Source organism: Dermacentor variabilis, chromosome 11 (assembly GCF_050947875.1).
Source record: "Dermacentor variabilis isolate Ectoservices chromosome 11, ASM5094787v1, whole genome shotgun sequence".
NCBI classification, from domain to species: Eukaryota; Metazoa; Arthropoda; class Arachnida; order Ixodida; family Ixodidae; genus Dermacentor; species Dermacentor variabilis.
The window spans coordinates 68218354-68234495 of NC_134578.1; the positions used below are offsets into that span (position 1 = coordinate 68218354).

The 16142-nt window shown below is 45.9% G+C and overlaps 1 protein-coding gene across 1 annotated transcript in view; it reads left to right on the forward strand.

Annotated features, from left to right (window-relative positions):
* The first annotated feature begins 4078 nt into the window (after positions 1-4078).
* The window catches only part of LOC142564330 (phosphate-regulating neutral endopeptidase PHEX-like), a 136687-nt gene continuing 124623 nt past the window's right edge, over positions 4079-16142 (forward strand). The window contains exons 1-2 of the mRNA XM_075675299.1: positions 4079-4155; positions 12618-12710. Coding sequence (XP_075531414.1) covers positions 12623-12710 — 88 coding nt within the window. The 5' untranslated portion in view covers positions 4079-4155; positions 12618-12622. The remainder of the gene's footprint in view (positions 4156-12617; positions 12711-16142) is intronic.

Below are 16142 nucleotides of genomic sequence, written 5' to 3' on the forward strand. Positions count from 1 at the left end.
ACGCATTCGAAAACCACGCTGGGAAATGACTGACATCAATGAATGGGTAAAAAACCTCATTGAGGACGCTAACAGAGCCACTGTAGAAGCGCCAGGCGAGGTGGATGGCACAAATCCAGACTCCCAGCTGGTGAACCGATGGGAAAAACAACATACAAGCGGAATGGTTGAAAATAAGTTCAATCGCGATCTCAAACTTCAACTCGCGGAACTAGACGAAGAAATTCAAAGATGCTCTGTAGAGCTCACCTCAGCCCAGTGGATGCAATTATGCGATGGTATAAATGTACAGCTGGGATAAAAAAAACATGATCGCTACTTAAACATCTGCTAGACTTGGAAAGTACCAAAGGTGCGGCACAAAGGAGAATGCAGAAGCTAGTCCACGCCTTTCCGCGCTCGGAGGAAGACATCATCCGTTCCCTCTGCTCCAGGTACCTGAACACTGGTAAAAACAATAATGCCTACATTTCGTACAAAGGAGATACAACTTGGACGAAAACATCACCGAGGCGGAGGTCCGAACTGCGCTGGCCGACTTCAAGACCAGCTCCGCAGCAGGAAAGCATGGAGTAACCAATAGGATGCTAAGGATTTTCTACCAAATGCAATCGCGCAAGCCGAAGAAACGGTGATTGCTCTAGCAACGACTATCAAGCGAACTCGGTTCGTAGTATACGACTCAAGCTGCGCCAGTAAATGTTATATATCTGGATCTGTCAGTCCAACTGTTCGAAATAAACTAAAACCTCTACAAGAGATCAATCTCCTCTGGGCGCCTGCAAACACGGGAAATCCGGGAAATGAAGTGGTCCACCTTGCTGCCAGAGCAACAACCAAGTGAGTAGTGGGCCAGCCTCATGTACCGGACTCCCAAAGGGCAGCCCTAAGCTACGGTGATCGGCTGAACATCTACAGAGAAGAACGTCGACTCTATTAGCCACCGCACGATTCTCTTACGCGTGCGCAGGCCACAACTCTAAGGCGGGCGCATACCCATAGCGTTAGAGACTCCAGGTGCCTAGCTGCCATCATCAAAGATGACAATCTATCATAATGCACATATTGTGGCCTCGCAGAGGCGAGCCAAGACCACATCTTATGGAAATGCCCCAGCAACCCACTCCTTAGAGAGCTCACGAAGCAACCTCCCACACCAGAGGTGTAGGAATCGACACTGCGATCGACAGACCTGGTCATTGAAACCAGGCTAGCAGAGTAGTCGGCTAGTGTTACGGCTCCGTGACCCCCGAACCTAGTCCTCCTGCAGAGCCTGGGCTGTTTTCTGCCCTCCCTTCTATATATAATAAAGTCTACTCCCACCCCCTAGGCGTACGTCTGCTTACTTTGCTTACGATTGCACCAGAGGCGTCTCGACCCTGCCCCTTCGCGCTTCTCTCAGCCTACTCCACCCTAAGATGCCACCCGCTTCCTCGGTGCCTTTCCACGGTAACCTGAACTGCCCATCATCATCATCATCATCATCATCATCATCATCATCATCATCATCCTGGTTACGCTCACTGCAGGGCAAAGCCTCTCCCATACTTCTCCAACTACCCCGGTCATGTACTAATTGTGGCCATGTTGTCCCTGCAAACTTCTTAATCTCATCCGGCCACCTAACTTTCTGCCGCCCCCTAATACTCTTTCCTTCTCTTAGAATCCAGTACGTAACCCTTAATGACCATCGGTTATGTTCCCTCCTCATTACGTGTCCTGCCCATGCCCCCCCATTTCTTTTTCTTGATTTCAACTAAGATATCATTAACTCACGTTTGTTTCTTCACCCAATCTGCTCTTTTCTTATCCCTTAACGTTAAGCCCATCGTTCTTCTTTCCATAGCTCGTTGCGTCATCCTCAATTTAAGTAGAACTCTTTTCGTAAGCCTCCAGGTTTCTGCCCCGTACGTGAGTGCTGGTAAGACACAGCTGTTGTACACTCTTCTCTTGACGGAAAATGGCAACCTGTTGTTCATAATCTGAGAATGTCTTCCAAACGCAACCCCAGCCCATTCTTATTCTTCTGATTATTTCAGTCTCAACATCCGGATCCGCAGTCACTAACTGTCCTAAGTAGATGTATTCTCTTCCCACTTAAAGTGCCTCACTACCTATCGTAAACTGCTGTTCTCTTCAGAGAGTGTTAAACATTAATTTAATTTTCTGCAGATTAATTTTTAGACCCACCTTTCGCCTTTGCCTCTCCAGGTCACTGAGGATGCATTGCATTTGGACCCCTGAGTTACTAAGCAAGGCGATATCATCAGCGAATCGCAAGTTACTAAAGTATTCTCCATTAACTCTTATACCCAATTCTTCTCAATCTAGCTCTCTGAATACCTACTGTAACGACGCTGTGAATAGCATTTGAGAGATCGTATCTCCCTGCCTGACGCCTTTCTTTATTGGGGTTTTTGTGCTTTCTTTATGGAGGACAACGATCAGGTACTAAGCCTAAAATTAGGGTTTCTATTCCTGGTCACAACAAAATCAATTTGACGGAATCAATAAGCCGAATACCTTGCGCACTTAGATTAACCAGCGCGTTAGAAAAATATAAGGTGGCCAAGATTATTCCGGAGCCTTCCACTACGGCACCCCTCAGAAGCTAAATCGCAGTTTGGGATGGTGAACCTCACAATTTATTTTAATCTTCTTTCTAGTCCACGCAAGCCCCGGACCTTGACATATAGGAATTCTAGCTTTGTAGCAAAGAAGGTTGCTTATCACTTCAGCACAGCATTGGGGAGGCGATGACTTGGAAGATACAGGTTGTTCATTTCCTTAACGCGTGAAACATGTTGTATCTCCACCTTTGCTTTTACGGATACAGATACGTCTGCCTCCCCCCTCCCAACCATTGGTCTGTACTTTTTCAACCGTGTAAGCGCAACACTACGGTGCGCTTCTGCAAGAGTGTCTTTCCTACAGTGTCATGTTTATCCCTGATCGCTAGATACGCGAGAAGCGGACACGTATAACTAATTCAATTCTTCGCAATACAAGCCTGACAGCACACATATTGCGCTTGATATCTCACAGTTACTATCCATCCGATTTAAAGAAATTCCATCTCGATTCCTCCCTGTGAAAGTGGTTGTACAGCGAAGCTGTTGACGCTTTTACACAAGCTCATCCCAACAAACGACGTACGTCACGTGCTCACGCACGTGTACGGAAGTTCAGCATGCCTCCTCATTCTTCCAGGCCCTCCACCAAGGGCAAGTTGATTATTGAACTAAATGAATGTGTAAAGGTAACTTCCATCAAAAAATGCCTAAAGTACGACTCACGCGCAAGCTGCAGGCATAATAGCTTCGGATTGTAATTCGCATGTACAAAAAAACAAAAATCTGTTACCCGGAAATTCAAAGGCAAAGCCTATTTTCAGCTGCCGTTTCACCACGTGTTTGAGGTCTGAGTTACCGAGGCTAATAGGTGGCGGTACCGTTAGCACAGGATACATCCTCATTTCTGCAGGACATCCGCCTATAGCACAAGAGAGTTATTGAAGTGAAGTTCTAAAAAAATGTCTCAGAAGATTCGTAAAGTACGACTTACATACAACCTTCAGGAATGATAGCATCGGATTGTAATTGGAATATACGAGAAAACATAATTCTGTTACTCGCAGAGTCAAACACAAAGCTCTCCAGCTGCCATTTGTTTTCATTTCAGGACCACGCCCGCAACGCACAAAATGACCAACAACTAGAGGCTAACAGCTTCTCAGCGAATGATAGTTGCAGCAGTGTGACCTGTATCACGAGTCTATTAGTTTAAACGTCTACTGGACAGGGCAGAAGAATAAACTAGCAGCAGAAAACGCTTTGGACTCATTAGGGTACAACATTTAAAGCAATAAAATACCTGCAAATAATAAAATATTATTCAATTAAGAGCGGAAGAAACTGAAATGCTGTAAGTGACACTGCAGATCATTAGGCTGACACGAGTGGCAGGAGTTTGTTTGATTGAACTTTGCACATGACGAATGAGTCTAAAATGACTATGTCATCTTGAGGTGTTTGTCTCGCTTCATATAAATGACATTCGCATGTTAGTGTGAGAAAATTCTACGCTGTGAACTGAGCTGCGCAGGAACGGTTTTTGACGAGTTTCTTTTTAGGAATCCGCCTGTTGTCTTCTCTGGTAAGCATACAAAGATTGCGCATGTCTTCGTCGTATTAAAATGTTCGCTTATACCAGGTTTGTATGTACCGTGAGTGTTCTAATCAACTTAGTGTGCGTAATATCGCCTTTGGAATAACTAGTTTGAATTCCAACATTGTTCATCTTGTATTGGTACCTTAGTTGTTACGGTGCTGCACAGCTTAGAGCATGGTCGCGGGTTTAGTTTTGCCTGTGGTGGCAACTTTCCAACGGTCACGCAATGCAATAATTTTCTTGCAGCGGGTATTGGGTGCATGTTAAATAACCACTTGTGGTCAAATGTAGTCGGTAGTTCCTCATACGGCACATCTGATATTCCCCTCATCGTGGTTTCGTGATGCTGAACACCAAAATTAAGATCTTAACGAGCCAGAAGCAATTGGCCTAGTGTAATGTGACGCCTGTTACGCATCCGGCAGCTTGCTTTTGTATTTGCCGGAGGGTAACGACATGGGTAACCTAGTTTACGACAGACCAGCGCCTTCCACTGTGACGCTTGCTTATCCGCCAAAGTAGCACTTACACAGCAGGTGACGTTTAAATTTGGACATGAATGGACAATGGATATGCATGCAACGTCCCATACGTTCAATCTTATTTTTTCTGCAAATTATAGGTTAAACGGACGCTGCTTTGAATGCACTACATTGGTAGTGTATATCCTCACCAGTATTGCCTAATCAGCACCGTCTGAACGCTTTTGTTCCAAGGTGAATTCTTCAAAGCGGCCGTTGCATCGACGTGTTTTGCGTGGTATGTTTGCGTCACAATTTTATAGAGAGTTTCGTCATTTTAGAGAGAAACGCATCATGCGGCCACAGGGCTCACCTCCCGCGTTTCCTTGGGGTCAGGCTTCGTGCTGTACCGGTGCTGCCGAAAAGTCCGCGCGTTGCCTCCGAAACCTAAAAGAATTTGCGCGCCGGCGCCGGCGAAGGCTGAGAATTGTTCCCGCGCTCACTGCGCACCCAATGACACATACACAGGGATTTATGTTGGCGAGAGGTTCACTGAATAGCAGAACATATCCAGTGCGTACATGACGCAGCTCTATAAATCATTGGCTTCAGACGGCCATACCGCTTCCCCTTCATTCTAAGATTATCTTGGTGTATGCTTCAGTAGGCCTTTCATGCGGTTATTATGTCCCCCCCTCTTATTTTTACTGCTTGGCTTTGGGCATTACTTACTGCTCAACTGATAACATGTCCTTACTGTGCAGAGAGCGATGGAACGAAGAACGCTAGACATAACGTAAAGAGGCAGAAAGAGAGCGGTTTGGATCAGAGAGCAAAAGGCTATAGCCAATATTCTAACTGACAATAAGAGAAAAAAATGAAGTGGGTCAGGTCATGTAACGCGCAGTTCAGATAACCGTTGGACCATTAGAGTTACAAAATGGGTACCAAGAGAGGGGAAGTGCAGTCGAGGAGGGCAGAAGACTGCTTGCCGCCGCCGCCGCTTGCTGCTGCTCCAATTGCATTTTTCAATTCAATTGGATTTTTAGTATCTAGACATCGCGAGGCTTATAGCGCGTGAAAAAGACAAGGACGAAAGTGAGACGTGAAAAACACAGGCGCTAACTTGCAACAATCTTTATTTCGAGCAAGGGACCCATACATATATACAACTTTTTCGCGTACATCATACAAGTTAGCAAGTTAGCGCCTGTGTGTGTCACGTCTCACTGTCGTCGTTGTCTTTTTCAAGCGCTATAAGCCTCACGCTGTCTTACCAGCAAGCCCAAATCACGGCTTTAACGTGATCATTTACTTTAATGGCCATGCAAGCTGTAACCAGAGATACAGCTTTTAGCACTACAGTTTCACACTAGGTCGGTCACAGGCGTCGAACGCGGAGGTCTCGTGATTACGCTTGTTTAGATATGCAAGCTTGACGTGGTGGCGCATTGAAGCGATTTACATAAATGGTTAGAGTGGCTAATCAATTATTCGCTACGCAAATTCTTTAGTTTCTCTCGTATATGCAAGTGTTTCGCCATTAGGCGTACATGTTCCGGTCTGCCTGCGGGATACGTCAGTCGCATACACATATTTTGCGAATCTAACAGAAACAGTATTTTGAGAGCCGAATGATAAGCAGCCAGAATATTATTACATTACCGACTTAGCGACGTGCCTTTTCGAGTAACGTGGATTTCTGCTGGTGTCACTATAAATATTTGGTTTCACTCTAAATCGCCAACAAGAGAAGGGGGCCGGCGAGAGCGATACCAGAAATTGACCAACGAATATAAGTGGTGTTGCTATGAATCGACACGAGTGCCCACTTCTGAGATGTTGCAAGCAAATCACCTGTGGACAACTTAAAATTTTTCCTACCGACACCCTCTTCTCCCAGCTCTGACTACAGTTAAACGCCACGATGAATAAAACATTAAGACAGAAGCATTGCAGCATTGTTACCACGATCTCGTGCGTAAGGTGTTCGTACGCTACCTACCGCGATTCCTTGCCGCGCACACATCGAGCAAGTTGTCAGTATCGGAGTTGATGTCTCTAAAAGAAAAACCTAGATGAGCGACTAAAATATTGAAAACAGTTGTTGGTGAAGGCAAACAACGGTTGGATGTCTGCAATGACGCACCAAAAAAACCATGTCATCTCGTCTTATATATTTACCTCATTCATACAATATTAATAAAAGCTAGCAGCAAAGTAACGAAAAAGTAACCTCGACGTCACAATTGCTAATGCCGAGAAGATGCGGCATATCTTAAAGCCATTGAAGACGACGTCTTCTAGATGCTGTCTGCGAAAAATCCGGCGACAGTCTCTGAACTCGTCAGTCTCTGTCAGAGCTTCGACTAACCATGCAAACAACGCGTAGGAAGCCGCAAATCGCCTCTTCAGGCCACTTCAATGTTGAGTTTGGCTGTTCCCCCGGATAACACTTCGCTTTTGCTGCAGATCAAGGAGTTCGTCCGTGAAGAGGTGGCTCGCCAGCTTTCTCTGATTCCCCTTACACACGGCCAGTCGAGTTCTCCGTTGACGCGCGCTCTCCAATCGGTCATCAAGGAGCAGGTAGGGAACACGTTTCGCCTTCTCTCCAGCAGGCTCCGACTGCCGCTACCCTGACGTACGCCGAAGTCGCTACGAGGCCTGCACCACCGACCTACGGACCCCTTTGCCCGCCTTTGCGCCCGCCCGTATCCCCTCCAGTCCGGCCACTGGTGCAGTATGCGCGACCTCAAGATCATTCGCGCACGGAAAACAATCGCCCGATTTGTTTTTATTGTGGCCGTGCTGGACACGTAGCACGTCACTGTTGCCTGCTTACACCAAGCGTCCCCAACAATGTGCGTCCATATGCGCCACGTTTCCAACAACGTCGCAACTGTTCAGATACCTTTGAATCTCCTCCTGTCGTCGAGACCGCATTATGCGCTCGCCATTCACCTTCTCTTCGGCGCCGCTCCCTTTCCCCCGTCCACCGTCGGCCCGCAGCCCTCTGCGCCAGAAAAACTAAAGATCGCTGTTCAGGAGGCGAGAAATGCGGTGTCAGCGAAATGTACAAGGCCTGACAATTCTCCGAAAAAGGTTACTGAAGTCGCAATAGAAGCAACATTGACCCTAGCACTTGCCGACACCGGCGCTGCACTTTCAGCAATTGATGCCCGTATTTGCCGCAAGATAGAAAAAGTGACAACGCCGCTTCCTGGACTGTCACTTCGAACTGCCAACGCTCAGCACATCGAGCCAACCGGCGCCTGCACCGCTCGTGTCGTCATTCAGGAGATCCTTTATATCATAGAATTCATCGTGTTGCCATCATGTTCACACGACGTCGTATTAGAGGTACTTTCTCTCGACACATCATGCAATCACTGGCTGCGCCCGCACCGAAATCGAGCTGTTTCAGTTTTCGACCAATATCATCATGTACCGCAAGGACCCTTGTCACAAAATCGCCGTTTCAGAAGACACTCTTATCACCGATTCAGAAGGCGCTCTTGTCACTATATCTCTTGTGACTCTCTAGATGACGGCCCAGTACTCTTCGCTCCGTCTGAACTCTCAGTTCGCAGCCGTCCACAACCACTGCCGTTCGCCGTCCCCAAGTTCAAAACTGGTGCCTCTCCCATGTGCGTGTCAAACACATCGGCCGAAGCAATTACTTTACGCCGCAGTGAAAGCCTTGGCAGAGCAGAAACAGTGGCCTAATCTTCAATATTTGACACGATGGACAGCTCAACTTGCCGCTCTCGCGGCATCGTCTCCTTCGTCACTGCCGCGTTCCTTTAGCCGACGAACTTCTTCACTTACTCCAAGGCTTTTCTTCCTCTTTTCACTGCCAAGCAACATCACTCGGCCGCACAACAACTGTTTCGCACCCTATGGACACTGGGAGCCATGAACCCATTCGACAGCGGTCCTACCAAATATCGCCGATGAAAGACGCGTTATAAATCACCAGGTGAACGATATGCTCAAATGCGGTGTCATACAGCCTTCTGGTAGTCCATGGATATCACCAGTCGCTCTAGTTTATGAAAAGATGGCACCATACGATTTTGCGTTTATTATGGAAGGCTTAACAAGATTACCCGAAAGGGTGCATACCCGTTGCCACATATCGAAGACGCACTTGACTGCTTGCAAGGAACAGAGATGTTTTCCTCCTTAGATGTCTGTTCTGGCTACTTCCAGGTGCCCCTGGCTGACGCTAAATGAAAACCGCATTTTTCCGTAAGTTTTGACCTGTCTCCAGAATGCTGGTCTCCAGCTTAACTTAAAGAAGTGCCTATTTGCAGCTCGAAAACTGACTATATTAGGTCACTCTGTCTCGAAAGAAGGCATTCTTCGTGATCCTGCTGAACTTCGTGCCGTATCCGAATTCCCTTTAGCCCACTAACTTGAAAGCACTACGCAGCTTCACTGGCCTATGCTCCTATTTTCGACATTCTGTTCGCAATTTCGTCACTGTGATCGCACCAATAAACCAACTTCTCTAAGGCGACAATGAACTTTCTACTTGATCGGAAGCCTCTGATGATGCCTTCACGACTCTTCGTTGCCTAATGATGTCTCCGCCAATCTTGCGCCATGTTGATCCAAGCGCACCCACAGAACTTCACACGGACACCAGTGGTGTCGACCGTCGTGCCGTGCTCGCAAAACGTAAGAACAGGAATTCCGAATACGTTGTCGCTTATGCCAGTCGTGCCCTCACGAAACCTGAGGCCAATTACTCAGTAACAGAAAAAGAGTGCCTGGCTATTGTATGGGCTATTCAAAAATTTCGCCTATATCTCGATGGCCGATCCTTTGACCTGGTGACGGATCATCACGCCCTTCACTGGTTGTATAACTTCAGAGACCCGTCGGACCACCTCGCTCCGTGTGCCCTCAGAATCTAGGAATATGATATCCGCGTCGTCTATCGCTCTGGACGCCGACACCTTTTCGCGCTTCCTAATTACTTCAGACAGCAGTACTTCTACCTGCACACATGATATCTCACTACTTGACGGTCTGGACCTGGCCTCGGAGCAGTTAAAAGACCCATGGATCGTCATAATATTCGATCTTTTGCAAATCCTCCGGCAGCAGCGGCACCTCGAGCGTTACGCCGACAGGCGTAGCATTTTATAATCCGCGACGGAGTTTTTATACCGCCGCAACTACAACAATGGTGGACGCACATGGCTCTTAGTAGTGCCCCGCCACCTTCGACAAGATTTATGCTCCACTTTTCACTATTACCCGCAGTGTGGTCACAGCGGAGTGTCAAAAGCCTATACACGGCTTCGCCTACGATATTATTGGCGACGGATGTACGACTTCGTCCACAAATACCTACGTTGCAGCATTACCTGACAACGACGCAAATGTGTGCTGCATCTCTCCACCGCACCTCTTCAGCCACTTCCCTGCCCAGCTCAGTCATTTCACCGTGTCGGCATTGATTTGTACGGGCCTCTACCATCTACTGGCGCTGGCAAACGATAAACTGTTGTCGCCGTAGATCATTTGACACGCTATGCTGAAACCGCCGCCTCGCCGGCCGCACCAGCAAAAGACGTCGTCTCGTTCATTCTAAACAACTCTGTTCTCCGCCATGGTGCACCTCATGAACTGCTGAGCAATCGGGGTCATGTATTTCTCTCGGACGTCCTGCAGTCACTCCTCTGAATGTCAAATTATTCACCGCACTACTACAGCTTATTTTCCACAGACCAGTGACTTAACAGAAAGATTCAACAGAACTGTTGGTGACATGCTATCAATGTATGTTGTGCCTGACTGCTCCAACTGAGATCTTGTATTTCCATTCGTCACATACGCATATACACTGCTTCTCAAGCCCACTACTGGATTCTCCCCATTCTTTCTACTTTACGGCAGCCATCCATCCAGAACCATTGATGCGGTTCTCCCGTACCGGCCGGAGCCTGCTGAATGCTCACCTGTTCCTACGGTCGCTCAGTACGCCGAGCAATGCAGATAACTTGCCTGTTCTTTGATGCCTGCTCAACAGTGCCGACAAACAGAGCGTGATGACCTAAGCCCACCCTCTTACCCCTTCCCCATCGACTCAATCGCGTGGGTTTGGGTCCCACTTGCTGCTGCACCTGGCTATTCGTCCAGGCTCCTCCCGAAGTACCACGGGCCCTACCGCGTGGTTGTGCAACCATCACCAGTTAATTACGCGGTCGACCCCGTATCGCCATCTCCCAATTTGCGTCGTCGGGGGCGAGAGACTGTGCACATTGACCGGCTGAAGGCGTATTACGGCCCGCTCATCTCTTCCTAGATTGCCATGACGGCTACTCTTCGCTTCCGGGGGTGATTGTGACGAAGAAGATTGGCAGGCTGAAAAGCCCCGTTGCCATCGCGTGGCTCGTACCCAGTTCGATCTCTGGCGGCGCCCTACCTGCTGGTTCTGCGTTTGTCGCTGCTGCTCTACGACCATATAAACCCCCTTTACACCTCTAACACTGTCGAGAATTTGGTTGTAGAATATTTCGCAAATGCTGTAATGAAGTGAAGCTATTTAAGATTTGTGCGCACCTAACACTCAAGATTCCAAATGAATGTAAATTTCCAACTCAAAGCATTGCCTCAAATTGTCTATGAATAGAAATACCAGTGCACCAAAATTAAGAAAATGAGTATTCAGTTCTTTTCAATTATCATCTTTACCCTAGACGCTCCAATTTTTACACTAAACATCATCCATAAAATGTGTCTTATTTTGTTCAGGCATAAAATAGATTCCAATCTATGAATTTATCATATTAGCGAAAAAACATTCTAAGCTGTTCATGATTTCTGGGCGACAGGGCATAGCTTCGACCTTGACAATGCGACGACGTTGGCCCGAGAGCAAAAGTGAAGGAAAAAAATTCCTGGAGTCCTGGTTCATCCGTCATGTTAAATCGGCGTGCAACACTAACGCGCGCCCCTCTGTACGATGTATGCCAATACTCGCAGGGCGAGTAGACCGGACTTTCGATCATTTGCGTCAGCGCATACGGATGATGCCACCTGCACAGGTGGTGAGACGTCTATGCCATTTTGTTGTTAATTTGCTGTGTTAAGTCGGAGTAAACTTTTCTTCAATCATGAAGTCACCTAGACTTTGGGTACATTTTTACATTAAGCCTTTCATGTAAGATCGCTTAACAGGCTGAAAACAAGGTCCTAGCAGTTTTGCGACGCTATGAAAACTCGCACATATTGTTTGAAAACGGGGCTGGCTGCACTAACAAATTCACTGTGAAACAGTCTCTGAAAGATGCAAATAACGTTCTTTGGACAGATGTATTCTAAGAAATGAGCGTCGAAGCTATATTTCAACTTGTTTAATTTGCACATTAAAATTTTTTGTGTGATATGGATGGCACCAGGTGTTCTTCGTTAGAACTCGAATACTAGGTTCTGATGCACTGTCGGATGTTTCCCTTAATATTTATCTTGGAAATCTAAAACGCTAAATTTCGCCTTGTTCAAGAAAGCTGCCTAAACTAAGGAAAATGTTAATTTCATTTGATTTTCCCACTGTATTTAAAAATCCGGGTTGACAAGTAAATTTCTGTGTTCCAGATGGTGCCTCTTAATATAATTGTACTTCTGTCGCAGAAGCACCTGCATGGCATACACTTAGTGATGCTATGCTCAGTGGCTATGGTGTTGGGCTGCTGAGTACGAGGTCGCGGGATCGAATCCCGGCCACGGCGGCCGCATTTCGATGGGGGCGAAATGCGTGTACTTACATTTAGGTGCACGGTAAAGAAACCCAGGTGGTCGAAATTTCCGGAGTCCTCCACTACGGCATGCCTTATAATCAGAAAGTTGTTTTGGCAAGTAAAGCCCCCTAATTTAATTTTTAGTGATGCGAGCTTTCCAGTCAGTAAACTTCGTATGCTTTGTCTTTTGTGGGTGTGTTAGAAACAGCGTTCTATCGCAATTTTCTTGCAGGTGAGATGCATCCTGCAGCAATCGGTTTAGTGATTATAATCTCCACCTCCAGCTGTCTATGCACGTTGGTGCAAGAATCAGCTGATAATACAGGTAAGACACATCCAATTGAAAAGAAAATACATTTAACAGATTGTCGAATTTGTTCTTGCCGATTTCTTGTTGTAACACTGTTTGTCGAAGCTATGTTTCTCACCTGAGTACTTGATTTTGCGGAACAGGCCTAAAACGTTATAGAGCAGTTAATGTCCCTGTTTCTTCAAAAGCTCTACCATCGCTAACCTAATTGTAATATTCTTGATCTTAATCAAACAAAATATAAAACGATTATATGATCGCCCTATTCGACGTATTGATAAATCGAACTGAACGTCTGAGGGACATTCGAAGTCACACAGGATTATTATTGCTAAAAGGTCGTATTTTCTCCTGGTAAAATGTAGACGATAATAGAAGGAAGTAACCGCAACGCCTCAAAAATTTGCGCTCTATAGACCATGCCACAAAGCTCTACACAGCTGTTCATAACCACAAAGTTCACTTTCACACTCTCTTGTTGAAGGCATAATTCTTGTTCCCCCTCCCTATGTGAAGTAGCAAGCCAGCAATTATGTATAGACTTGCAAGAATGTTTGCCAATCGAGGTGAAGCTTTCCTCATTCTCCTCATAAAGTTGAGTGCTACAATTGAGAATCGTGCTTAATTACATTTACGTTAATTGTATAACTGCACACATAGACTTTTTCCTCTGTCTACGTGCTTCATATATCTCATACAATATAAGCTCATTAAAATCATCCTACTGAAATGTTCAAGGTAACACATTTCTCATACTCCTAGTAGCACGTTGTCCTAGTACAGGAAAATACTCCGCATATAATAAGTGCCATACTGGCCATTAGTTTTTAACGCGAAGCATTCTTTGCGAGCTTCAAGCGTCTCGAGTCCATGTAATTATACATAATTATACATATATGTATATATATTATGTATACATAGCATCACCCGGAGCGGTACAGTAGTTAAGCCGGTTGTAATTGCGTGCTGGCGTTAACATAAAGAAAAAATTCGGGCAGAATTTGTCTCCCGATGAATGTAGCGGTTACTGCGATTAGCACTGAAACAATGAGGGCTTCACCGTATCAAGATAGAAGCGCGCATGCCACCAGCTTCACCTTTCTTGCTTTCCACTGCACACGCAGCGCCACCCAGCGGCACCACCGCAATGTACTCACAGCAGCCAAACACGCTACCCTTCATACATTGAACTATAAAGCTACTCAGTGACTTAAGTGGGCGGGAAAACGGAGACTGAGAGAGGCCCCGGACACCGGGTGTCGGAACGAAACGTTTTTGGTTGCGGTTTTAGTTTCGTTCCACTGAAAAAAAGTTCCGTACGAGTGCTCCTTCGGAACGAAAAAAAAATTATCCGTACCGATTCATTACGGGGTTGATTCACAAGGAAAAATTTTCGGAGTAAGGCAACGATAAAAAACACAATTTATTTTATCTCTTAGTGTACATTCTGTAAATTTTATTTCTGTTCTTCCACCTATGTAATTTTTTTTCTGATAATTACCCACCGAGGGTCCCGGTTACAGTCTTCGACTTTGGGACCCTCGTCTGTAAAACAAAAATTTAACCGTTTCTTGGTTTGTAATGAATAAACTTGATTTCATTTCATTTGAAAAACTGAAATATGAATTCTGAGATCATGCTCAGAGTCTTAACCACTGCAGATGATGTCAGAAGCAGCTCGTCATCGAGGGTACTCACAGAAATGCGAGACTACTGTTGCGATAAAACGAACTTAAACTAACATATTCGAAGGATAAAAGATGGGTAACAACGCGCTGCACTAGTCGGACATGAAACGATAAGTTCTTCAGCACGCAAGCCCTGGGTTTCGCTGCGGTGCCTATCTGCTAGTGCACCGAGCAGCAGGCTCAGATTAGTGGAGCGCTTGATCGGCTATCGCTCGCACTTTCAGGCTATCCCTGCCGGAGAGACGCACTTATACGGTCACCTGAGGCACGCGCTAATTCTGACGCTGTCCACTTTCGGAATGTCGATTTTCCCTTTGAACCTCAAACTGATCAAAAGTAGTTCATTTATTTAAAATAAATAACGCTTCGCTTACATTTTGTCCCGGTCAAAAATACCATTTTGTTTCTTCTTTCATTTTTGTTTTCCTTTCGTTCCGACACACCGTCCGGAAAAAGCGTAAAGTACCCTAAGAATGCTAATTTCTTTACCAGACGACATCTTGATCATAGCCGAACAGCTACTACCGATATAAAATGTTTGCCCAGCATGCGAAACGGAAGCAGTGGAAAAAAATTAGACATTTGCTATGGTAGTGTAGTAAGTACACAGCCCTCCGACGAAAGCACCTGGAGCAAGTGACCAGTTTCGACGAGTGGATCTCTGCTTCAGTGGTGGTGGACAATGTCTTGCGTGCGCTCTATGCTTTTGGTGCGCAATAGGGCATTTCTCTGCATGGTATAACCATGTGAGGGAGCATTATTGAGTATTCTTCTGGGACTGGCAGTGTCATTGTCTGCCAACTTACCGCCTTTATAAATCTTAGTAGGCCGATGAGCCACTAGTTTATTAAAACTTTACAATTGCGTCTTTCGCCGCGACTAAACATAAAGATAAACAAAATTTGTTAGCCTGTGTGTCATGTTTTGTTTTATTTTGCAGCTCAATCTATCTCATGGTATACGTATTATGTATGTTTGAGAAACATGGCGCAGTTCATGTATCGAATCTTGTTTGTCAATTTCTTTTCATTTTGTATTCATATCATCACCATCATAATAATCATCATCAGCAGCAGCCTGGTTACGCCCACTGCAGGGCAAAGGCCTCTCCCATACTTCTCCAACTAACCCGGTCGTGTACTAATTCTGGCCATGTTGTCCTTGCAAAGTTCTTAATCTCATCCACCCACCTAACTTTCTGCCGCCCACTGCTACGCTTTCCTTCCCTTGGAATCCATTCCGTAACTCTTAATGACCATCGTTTATCTTCCCTTCTCATTACGTGTCCGGCCCATGCCCATTTTTTTCTTGATTTCAACTAAGATACCATTAACTCGCGTTTGTTCCCTCACCCAATCTGCTCTTTTCTTATCCCTTAACGTTACACCTATAATTCTTCTTTCCACAGCTCTTTGCGTCGTCCTCAATTTAAGTAGAACCCTTTTCGTAAGCCTCCATGTTTCTGCCCCGTACGGGAGTACTGGTAAGACACAGCTGCTTTAAACTTTTCTCTTGAGGGATAATGGCAACCTGCTGTTCATGATCTGAGAATGCCTGCCAAACGCACCCCAGCCCATTCTTATTCTTCTGATTATTTCAGTCTCATGATCCAGATCCGCAGTCACTACCTGTCCTGAGTAGATGTATTCCCTTACCACTTCCAGTGCCTCACAACCTATCGTGAACTGCTGTTCTCTTCCGAGACTGTTAAACATTACTTTAGTTTCCTGCAGATTAATTTTTAGACCCACCCTTCGGC